At 37.8% G+C, this 11671-nt stretch overlaps 1 protein-coding gene across 1 annotated transcript in view; it reads left to right on the top strand.

Annotated features, from left to right (window-relative positions):
* Positions 1-253: 253 nt before the first annotated feature.
* Positions 254-11671, top strand: part of LOC140169659 (uncharacterized) — a 46593-nt gene continuing 35175 nt past the window's right edge. The window contains exons 1-2 of the mRNA XM_072192945.1: positions 254-402; positions 9989-10277. Of these exons, the coding sequence (XP_072049046.1) occupies positions 311-402; positions 9989-10277 (381 nt within the window). The 5' untranslated portion in view covers positions 254-310. The remainder of the gene's footprint in view (positions 403-9988; positions 10278-11671) is intronic.

The following is an 11671-nucleotide window of genomic DNA, read 5'->3' as shown; positions in this document are numbered from 1 at the left end:
ACGTAGGCCTATTGAATTACTAGTATGGAACGGATCACCATAACATTTTTTTTTTTTTAATATAGCAACTCTTAAAATTATTGTTTTATAACATAACATTATGACCCTTAATTTCTTTGAAATCTAAAACTGTATCCTAATTATTTCAATAATTCAGTACTTTTGCATTTTGTCCCACTATTAACTTTCATAGTATATGATTATTTATTCCCTGGTATATTAAATCTCAAAACACGGTGCATGACGTCACGTCACTTCATTAATATTAATAACCTGGTCTACGTGGTGCCGAAAAGTGCTTCCCCAAATAATGGCTGCGCAATTTCAATTTGTTCCAGTAGTTCGAAATGGCGTTACATTTGAAGAAGACCCCAGTTGTCGTTACTCCTTTTTTCATCACAAGTAAGTTGTAAGGCTGTGTTTTAACTCACAGGGCCATACATTCATGCATTCATATGATTATAGCATGATCATGATAGGTTGCTACAAAACGTTCAAACCTGACTCGTAGCCTATTTAAAAGGAGGCTGTGTACAGTGTGAGTGTAGGCCTACTCTCAGACATGCATATAGTAAAAGTGCAATAACTTTGTATTAAGCCCAATCGGCATTGGAAGTTTGCAATGCATTGTGGGACAGTTTTTGCAGTTTTAGGACACTTTGTCCTTTGACCTATCGGGAAAATTGCTGTAATTATTAATAATTTATTTATTATTGTCATAATGTTATCATTAAAAATATTTAAATAATTAATTCATTTAATAATAATGTTTTTTAGTTTGTTTTTATTCTAGTAACAAGTTTTAAATTATATTTTGTACGCACAAAACCCGAATTTTCCAGATAGGTCAAAGGGCAAAGTGTCCTAAAAAAACCGGAAGTTACAATAGCGATTTGGCTTATTATTCGCGCAAGACATATAAAAGTATATATTTTTATGAAGGCAAGACATCAATAAATCATAATACAGATTTGGGGTAAAAACAACAATTATGAAGAAAATCACAAAAAGTGAGTTTTGGCAATATTTTTTAGGTACCGGTACATCATATTACAAAAAACACTCTTTCCAAAATATTTTATTTTGTTTTTAGCTCAATCTTGAGGCTCCATTCCAAAAACGCTTTTTTTTTATTTTTTTTGATATTGGCCTTTAGGGGTGGTGCAATAATTATGTGTACCCAGTGTCCGATTTACAAATTTTTTCCTACCTGCACTGGTGCATGTAGCCCAAAATTTCTACATGCACAGCAAAAAGTGTGCATGCACCAAAATTAAAGCAAACATAAAAATCACATTGAATCACGATCATTGTCAGTTAAGCTTGTAATAATATTCCGGCTCCACTGTCATTGTCATTTTTGTGCCGATCACTCGCCGATTTCTTAGCCAAAACACTGGATGCTGTGGCTTCATCTGTTCTAGAACTAGTCGCCGACAAGGTGCACGATTTCCAGAATGATGCAAGTGTTTTTTGAGCTATTTTCTTTTTGCTGGACATTATTATGATTATTTTCCGTGCACGTAAACAAATATTTCCCACGGTTTAAATTCGGTTCTTTTTTTCAATGAAATGAAAATGACAGCTTCTACATGTACATGTGCGAGGGTATCGGGAATTGGTGGATGACGTCACATTACGCTAGCTCCTCTAAGGGAAGTCATAGTCTCGTACCAGACTGTATGTGGCTATCTCGAATATTCGTTAGGATCGACAAGTATCAGACCGACGCAAACTGGCTGTGTAGGAGACTAGGGAAGTCAATGAAAAAAAGTGACAGTTCTCGCGTGATAGGGGTATCGGGAATTGTCAATTGCGCGATTTGCGCCAGCCCTTCTAATGAAGTCAGGATATTGCGCTAAAAATAGATTGGGTTTTTCCAAATCGGACTGACTGCTTGTTTACTTTTGTATATTGCCTTGTCATATCGCTAGCGCTAAAATCGTACATGCACGCGTGCAGGCAGGTAGTGAAAAGCTGCATGCACAGAGGGAATGTTACATGCACTGGTGCAGGTATGCAGGTGGTAAATCGAACACTGTGTGTACCCCTGCCCCTGGGGGGGTGAATTCTCAAAATGGTCTGCCAAAAATCGCTTGCCCCCCCCTTTGGCCGTGCCAAAAAATCTTTGCCCCCCCTTCCGACGTGCCAAAAACCTTTGCCCCCCCCTTTGACGTGCCAAAAATCTTTGCCCCCCCTTACACATGCAAGATTTTGGGGAACCCAATTTAAAACCTTAAATTGTCTTATCATACAATGCGAAAGGCGCGTGAGCAGGAAATTTTGCATATTTAAGCGTGTTCCTAACGTTTTCCTACACCTTTTTAGGGCGTAATATAGAAACGGTACCCAAAATATATGTGCCAAAAATTGCTTCGCTTGCCCCCCCCCTTTTGACCTGCCAAAAAATGCTTGCCCCCCCATAATACCCCCCCCCCGGGTACACATAATTATTTTTGAGATATTGACCATATAAGGCATCAAATTGAACTTTTAAAATTCACAAACGCCTATTTGCACAAAATGATGCCTAAAATCGGAAATAGACCAAAATATAAAAAATGAGAAAACCCATATTTATTGAGTTATTTTGTACCTAAATCGCCATTTTACCGAGAAAATGAACATTGAAATAATGGCCGTTGAAGTTTAAAGTGGTCACATTTTGCACTTCCATCGAATCTCGCAGGAGAATGCGGCAGTTTTTATTTTTCTACCTTACATTTACTATACATAAACATCGGGTAAATCCACGGCCCCTTGAGAAGTTTGAGCGAAATCCATTCATAACTTGATATTTAAATCGGGGGAAAGAACTTGAAAAAACCCATATTTTATCAGCTAAAATGGAGCCATTTGACCACTAGGTTTTTGTGCTTCCGTGGTGTTTCCGTGGCGCATGCAGATAAGCGTCGGCGTATGCGTAAGCGTATTTGTGCGTTAACAAATTGCGCGATACGCAACGCGATGCGTTGTTGCTTGCTGATGTACCCTGCTGGTACAACAAAGATTTTCTTTCCTTTTCAATTTCAAACACAAGTGGAATAGTGAAATAAAATCCTTAAAATATTGCAGTTGGAGTTTACAAATCTGGATTTTCATTCCTTGTATTTATAAAAAACATAACAAAGTACAAACATATCAAAAAAACTCAATTTTGCAAAAGAAACAATGTCTAGAGTACACAGCTGCCTTAAATAGCATGATTAGTATTGTTATTCATGTATTATATAATTTATAAGTGGGGTTATTTTCCCTGGATGACAAGATCATGTGTCAATAGATTGTGGCCAATTGACTTGTCCATAAATCAATATCCATTGATCATCTCTGACAAAATGTTTACAGTGTCATTAGATAAGAGATTAGAGGTTACCCTGGGGGGGTGAATTCTCAAAAGGGTCTGCCAAAAAACGCTTGCCCCCCCTTTGGCCATGCCAAAAAATCTTTGCCCCCCTTTCGACGTGCCAAAAAACCTTTGCCCCCCCTTTTGACGTGCCAAAAATCTTTGCCCCCCCACTAAGTTACACATTTTGGGAACCCAAATTTAAAACCTTAAATTGTCTATCCTAAATGCGAGCGCAGCGAGCAGGAAATTTTGCATATTTGAATGTGTTCCTAACGTTTTCCTTTTAGGGCGTAATGTCGTCGGTACGGTACCCAAAATATCTGTGCCAAAAATTGCTTGCCCCCAGCCCTCGAATTAAGGATCTGAAGGGGCACAGCAACTTTTTTAGGGCAAGTTGAAAATTGCCTTGGATTTTCACTGAAAAGGCAAGGCATCACAGCAGTTTGTAATATTTCAAGAGGACATCATGGCAACTATTGGAAATTTGAGAAGGGCACCAAGGCAATTTCTCAAGAAAACGCACACAAACATAGATAGATGATCTTATAATGAAGGGACAGGGCTGGGGCACCGGCGGCAACTTCATTAGAGGGCACGGCAAGTGACTGCCTTGGGTAAAGGACATATTTTGAGGGCATTACGGCAGTGGGGATGGGCACCCACGGCAAAATGCCATGGGTGCCGTGGGTTAATTCGAGGGCTGCTTGCCCCCCCTTTCGACCTGCCAAAAATCGCTTGACCCCCCTTTTGACCTGCCAAAAAATGCTTGCCCCCCCTTCTGGCCTGCCAAAAAATCTTTTGGGGGTACATAATTATTGCACCACCCCTAAATAGATGATATGAAAATACTAAAAATTAAGGGACCGTTCACAAACACTTGTAAGGGGGGGCCTGATGCAAAAAAAAATTTCACCGCAAACATTTTTTCGGGGCCCCCCCCCCCGTTACAGACCTCAAAAATTTCAGGACCCCCCTTTTTGACATGAAAATTATGGGTCAACCCCATAGAAAAGCATAAACTCAATTTTTCCAGAACAAATTGCAGTCATTTTTTTCAGGGCCCCCTTAGGAGGGTCAAAAATTTTCAGGGCCCCCCTTTTTGCATCAGGCCCCGCCCTTACAAGTGTTTGTGAACGGTCCCTAATATAAAAACAATACAAATTGAAATAGGGGCCTACATTAAATATAAAAATTAATAAGCAAATATAAATGAAAGAAACAAAGATTAAATAAACATTGCAGAGGAGCATACATGTACATGAGCATAGACCCATGTTTAAATGTTTAGACTAGAAGTTTCAAGTACAACTTTTCAACAGTATAAGTAACAAGGCTGCAAGGAGTAGTAGGCCTAAATAAATAAATATTTACAAATAAATTAATAAATGAATTTATAAATGAATAAATAAATTCAGTTAGATTTAGATTCAGTTAGATTGAAATACATAAATTTAAATAAAAATTAATAAGCAAATAAATGAAACAAAGATTAATAAACATTGTAGAGTACCGGAGCATAGGCCTATAAGTAATATTGAATATTGAAACTAATATTGAATACCAAAAATAATCATAAAGAAACAATAGTCAGCCCCAATTAAAAACAAATTGACCTAATAAATTTATAAATGAATAAACAAACACATAAACAAATAATAAATAAATAAACAAACAAACAAGCAAGCAAACTAACTCTGAATAAATAAACAATTTCGCTCCTGCCTGACTTGACGCCCGACCCGCACATGCGATGAGTCAGCTGATCATGTCCATCGGAGCTGAATGCACTGCCTGCTGTATCCTCTATCGATACGATCAATATAACGGTAAATCGTAGAGTCGGCAGTCCTTTAAAAGTTCCTGTAAGAGCTCACCTCTTTAAGGGATTATCTTACGAAGACTACTTTATTATAATATGGCTCAAAATAAGCTAAGGTGTCATAAAAGTGTAACACACAATTATTTTTCCAGCTCTTTTCTTTTGGTCTCCAACCAGGTTTAAATTATAGTATGCACATATATCGTTCATAATACACTAAAAGAAAGATAAGTTATAGACCATTTACTTCACAAATTTAATTTTCTAGCCCTTGCGTACGTTATATTTGACAGACACAATTTTGATGATTTTCTGCAATCAAATAAAAATTTATAAAGTATTACATACGGTATTTTGTGGTTATTTAGGTGTAGGACCTACAGCAACTGATTGTGGAAAAAAATGTGTCCAAATATTACAATAAGGAGGATAAATTGTTATAAATAAAATATGTGTGTCTGTCAAGCCATAACATACGCAAGATGTCTGTCAAATGTAACATACAGAATAATAATTTGGCAAAAACAGTAGTTCAAGATGGGAAATTGAATAAAGATCACATGCAGTTTATAAATCACATGTTTTAAAACACTTTTATAAACTCTAAACTATCATCATAATGTGAACATGAAGTGATTTTTAATTTTTTTAAACAAATTGCGTATGTTATTTTTGACAGACACATACAAATCTTGCGTATGTTACTTGTGTACAAATGTTTGACAGACAACACTTAACAATGGATTGTGTCATCAAAAAAGCTTCTCCTCACAAAGTGATAGTGCCACAAAGCTAGGTGGAGCTAAATGCTATGTCATGTAGCATAATTAGCTGTATCACCCTAGTTTAGCAGGAATTACAGCACCGTCTTGCATATGTTATATTTTGACAGACATTTCAAGAAAAATTTTAAAATTGTTATATGTTCAAAAAGATGGCAGCCACTTACAAATTGATTATAATATGGAGAAATGAAGTTATTTACAATAGATTTACCCTTTAGTTTATGCTTCAAGTCTTTGTTTATAAAAAACTGAGGGACTTCAAAATCAATCAAAAGTTTGACAGACAATAGTAACATACATAAAGGCAAACTTTTAAATCCTTTTCTTGATCTGTTAACTTATAATTCATAATGCCTCTTTCTGTTTTTTTGATTGGTTTACTGCACCATTTTGGGAAACAGGTCACATGAATTTCTATAAGGATCCATAAAAAAATTTAAAAGCTGTTGAAAAAAGGCGTCTCTTGGCATGTTACAAACAAAAGTGTAAAAATAGGCATTTTTACAGCTATTTTTTATTATTTTTATTATTTAGAGTGAAAGGATTTTACTTAAATTGTGTATGCTATGTCTTTACTACCTACATGTAAACTTGCCACTAAACTAGCAAATATTCCATTTCTATAATTATTATTTAAAAAAAAAAAAGATGTCAAAATATATGGCTATAATATGACACCTTAGCATATTTTGAGCCATATGAAAGGATGACATTATAATAACAATAGGCTACGAGTCAGGTTTGAACGTTTTGTTTTCTACTTCTAAGTTCTACGCTGGAACTCATCAAAGCCTTCAGAAATAGGGGAGGGACGTGTACCCCTCCCCGCCCCATCAAAGCCTCTTCAGCATCTGGATGTAGGCCAGATGCATATGTAGGCCTATGATGTATTGTCATGATTGTAGGGCGCACAGTGTCATCGCCCCGATATCTGTAATCTTCATGGTAGAAATCGCATGGTAGGTTGAATCTACAGCCACGCACGGCCATTTTATTCCACCTTTAAGGCACTTGAAACTTGATTCTGAGTTTAGTGTCCGCCGCCCGTGTTATGAATTTTGTGCCGCGTTTGAGATGTGAAATCTGAAAATAATTCATTATTGTGCAAACTACTACTAAACCAGAAAGAAAATTTATTGTGCACAATTTTTAAACCCCTTCAAAAACTATAGAAAACCTTGACAACTAGTGGAAGAATTCATCTAAATATCTGAGCATTAAAAATATACAGATTTTTGACCCTTGCTCTATCAAATTATTTCAATTATAGTATAATATACCTTTGGGATATCAGGGTAGACTAGAAGAAGTGAACTTAACCTAGCCATGGACATTGTTTAAGTTTATAATTTAAGATAGGAGACTAAAAAAGACCTATTTTTTAACAAATTGGTGCCAATAAATAATAATTATTTCAATGTTCTGCATGATTGTTATTTTTGTATAAATGAGTCAACCCCCCCCCCATTTTCCCCCTATATTTGTTTTAAAACTTGATTTAAACAAAAAGCAAGATAATTATACTTTTATAAACGTTTATGTGTATTCGTGACATTTGGGACCCAAATAGACCAAACAAAAGTGCATAAGCATTGGTAAAAGGCAGCGTATATTGAAACCTTGAAAATAATGAATAATGAATAATGAAATAGTTGCCTCATTATGAGCTGAAATAAAAGGGACGCTAAACTCGATATCAAGTTTCAAGTGCCTAATATGAGACGCAGTAGCCAAGTGACCTGACTAAGGCTACTGACAATAGCCGGGGTAATTGATTTCTCGATGTGTGAGTAAGCTTGTATACGACATTGCGGTCAATGGTCATACATGTCATACTGCCTCCACTGGAGTAGTGAGTGCAGCTATTGCCTGCGCGCTGTAGTCCATACAGGACCAACGCAATATAAAATTAGAATTTTGGTCAGATTTTGAGTTCAAGACTCACAGCCTTTTCTCAAAGCGCAAAGTAACGACTCAGTGTCCGATTTACACATTTTTTCCTACCTGCACTGGTGCATGTAGCCCAAAATTTCTACATGCACAGCAAAAAGTGTGCATGCACCAAAATTAAAGCAAACATAAAATCACATTGAATCACGATCATTGTCAGTTAAGCTTGTAATAATATTCCGGCCCCCATGTCAGTGTCATTTTTATGCCGATCACTCGCCGCTCTCTTAGCCAAAACACTGGATGCTGTGGCTTCATCTGTTCTAGAACTAGTCGCCGATGAGGTGCACAATTTCAGAATGATGCAAGTGTTTTTGAGCTATTTCCTTTTTGTAAACAAATATTTCCCCGGGGGTACTCAGTACAAATGACCATACGGGACGTGCCATAAACATGGGTAGCATTTTCAGCCTTCTGGTATATCAATGACCCCTTTTCAAAGCCTATTTTGGTATATGAATGGGTCCTTTTTCAAAATTTTCTCAATTTTTTAGGAAAACAGCCCAATTTTTCCTTAATCTAGCCAAAATGTTCCCAAAATTTTGGAAAAATTTGTAAAAACTAAGACAATTTTGGGTAAATTCGGCCTAAAATTTTGACTTTTGGTATATCAATGGGTCCAAATTTCTTGAAAAATTGGTATATTTATGGGTCTACTTCCAAAATCTCAGCGGCACGTCCCTACCAAAACCAAACTTGAGTACCCCCCCAGGTATTTCCCACAGTTTAAATTCCGGTTCTTTTTTTTTCAATTAAATGAAAATGACAGCTTCGACATGTGCGAGGGTATCGGGAATTGGTGGATGACGTCACATTACGCTAGCCCCTCTAAGGGAAGTCATAGTCTCGGACCAGACTGTATGTGGCTATGTGACAGTTCTCACGTGATAGGGGTATCGGGAATTGTCAATTGCGTCAGCCCTGAAGTCAGGATGTTGCGCTGAAAATAGATTGGGTTTTTCCAAATCGGACTGACTGCTTGTTTACTTTTGTATATTGGCCTTGTCATATCGCTAGCGCTAAAATCGTACATGCGTGCAGGCAGGTAGTGAAAAGCTGCATGCACAAAGGGAATGTTACATGCTCTGGTGCAGGTATGCAGGTGGTAAATCGAACACTGTAACGACTATCATATCTGTTCAACACATATTTTCAAGTGCATGAGACCAGATCTGGTTTCTTGAGACGAAATCATTTACGGGAGATATTCATCATTTTCCACCCCGGTATCCGAAGATTTTCGTCTGATATCAAAATCGTGCATAGCAATTCACGTGTATCGGTCCCGTGTATTTATTTTAGTATCTCTGCTGCACCAAATAATTATTAGCCAGGCGATGTCGGTGTGGGGCGTAATCATGTTCCCTAATCACGGTCCATGATCACAGTGACACAGTCATGGCAGTAGCACATGAGCATGTGATGTCCCCACAACAATAGTAGGGAGCTTAAGGCAAACCTTAGACACATTTGCTAGTCAGTCAAATTGGCTCAAACATAATGCTTCCGTCAATTGCAAGCTCGGCTACCAGGGACCCTGGCACTGTAGACACAATACCCGGGACTGTCACCCTGAAATTACCAGAAAGTACGTCCCGGTACCCGGGACTGTACCCGGGATGTACAATCAGTCGTCCCGGTAGCGGGGCCATGATACCGTTATGTAGCCGGGGCTGTTACCCGAGTGTTACTGCTGATTTCATAGCGGGGAAATCAGCGGGGTATGTACCTGGGAATATTACCTCAAAATTTGACCTCTTTTTTCCTAACTTGCTATCAGTTAAGTTTAAAAGAGGGTGAAAAGCCACACAGGAAAGATTTTTTAAACTTTTGCCCCTCTTTACGTTTTAAAACGTTTTTTGGTAGATTCTCTTTGGATGCAAATCTGCACCTCCTGGACCACCATAACCACTTATCTACATGTATGATCAGTAACCACGCTTAGAAAGGGTGGGTTTCGGAGTTTTGGCATAAAGGGTATAAATTAAAAAGGGTGGGTTTGAAATTAAAAGGGTGGGTTTGTATCACCACTGCCAACTGTTCCATAAAGTAACTTACTTTTGCTCTCTTTTTTGTTGTTACAAGACCTGATGGAAAAATTGCTTGTTTAGCTGTTAGAAATTTGGATGATACAGCAGAAGCAGTAGGCATAAGCTTTCAAAAAGCAACCGATGCAAGTATCAGACCAGTTCTTGAGGCTGACAGGTTTACAGATATTGAATGGAATAATGCCCCTACAAGAATAGACAATGGAGGAAGACGACAAGAAATCAACTTGCTTGATGCCCGCTATGCCCCACCAGCACAAGTACCTCAGCCATGGCAAGATTTTGCACGCACAATGCAACAGACTAGGAATTTCATCTTAGACCAGGTAAGTTGATGGCCAGCGCCAATTGGGCAATTCCATTTCGTGGTTACTCCAATACGGTACCGGTATTCGGCAAGGGTGAAAATAAGAGAGCTTGAACCAGGGGCCACTTTGGCAAAAAAGTGGCCCCTGGTTTTCCAAGATTGGGAGGAACCAGGGGCCATTTCCAGGGACTGCCTTTTGAGAGAGCGAGAGCAATCACTCTCTACTGCTCTCCTAAATCTGATATAGGAGAGTGATATTTAGCTCTCCTTAGTTAACCATTATCTCCTTACATTCTATTGTAAATACTCTAAACAACTCTCCTTGAAGGCTCCAGAAGAGCTATTTAATGCTCTCCTGTGAATTCCAAAAGACAGTCCCTGCATTTCTAATTGAATACCTGAGTGGGCCCAACTCCATCAAAACTGTTTTTGAGATAACTTAATATTTGGAAAAGTTTTATAGACAGAATGTTTTCATCTTCAGGGGACCTTTAATACATGAACAGTATTACATACATTCGAAATTACATGATGTTTCCATGGCAACGGTACATGTCTTAATACAATGTGTGAGCTGGAGTTGGGCCCTTCTTCCACTAATTTTACTGCAGTGCCAGTTCCGTAAGCAGTCTATGTGTTTTTAAATAGCTACAGAAATGTGGTAATTATCATAATTGCACAAGTAGAAGCATGTATACATGTGTACATATGTCAGCAAGAAAGTGTATTGTACATAGTGAAAAGCAGATTTCATGGATGAACAAAATTCCTCTAAAACCCCACTATTGTGGAAGAACGGCCAACTCCATGGATGGAGTTGGGCCTTTCTTCCATGAAAACCATGATTATAAACTTGTGTATGTGGAAGACTATTTGTGACCCGGCAGCACAAATGAGCCGTAAATTCCCTAAATTGTATTCTGAGTTATGGTGTAAAATGTGTACGAAGGTCGTATTCATTGGCAACTTAAGCCGGCCCGACATCTGTCTCATTTTGCTAGTCAAAACTAATCAATAATCCTATTGTCGAAGTGGATAATAAGCTTCTACCTTAGATGGCTATAGAACTTTTAATAGCTCTGGTCTTTGTTTGCTTTTGCTAAATCCTGTTCAAGTGGTGGGTTACCAGGCATTGTATTTTGTACAGGTATGCATAACCAACAATTAACAATGAGAGAACTTTCTTAAACCTCGTTGACTTGGGGATGATTTGAAATGACCGCCAATTATGACTGTTTGATATTTATTGCCAGCAATGTGGAAAAAGAGACACATGTAAAAACGTAAAAAGCTATAATTTTGTTGAAGGAGCAAAGTTTAACAAACCATAACCCCGCTTCTGGATATCGTTTGAAGTCAAATGATATACCATTTTTAAGTTTATGATGTTTATTTTTAAACACGAAATAAAAC

The sequence above is a fragment of the Amphiura filiformis genome, chromosome 14 (genome assembly GCF_039555335.1).
Source record: "Amphiura filiformis chromosome 14, Afil_fr2py, whole genome shotgun sequence".
NCBI lineage: Eukaryota > Metazoa > Echinodermata > Ophiuroidea > Amphilepidida > Amphiuridae > Amphiura > Amphiura filiformis.
The sequence above is the reverse complement of the archived record's forward strand: the minus strand, read 5'-3'. Positions and strand labels throughout refer to the sequence as shown.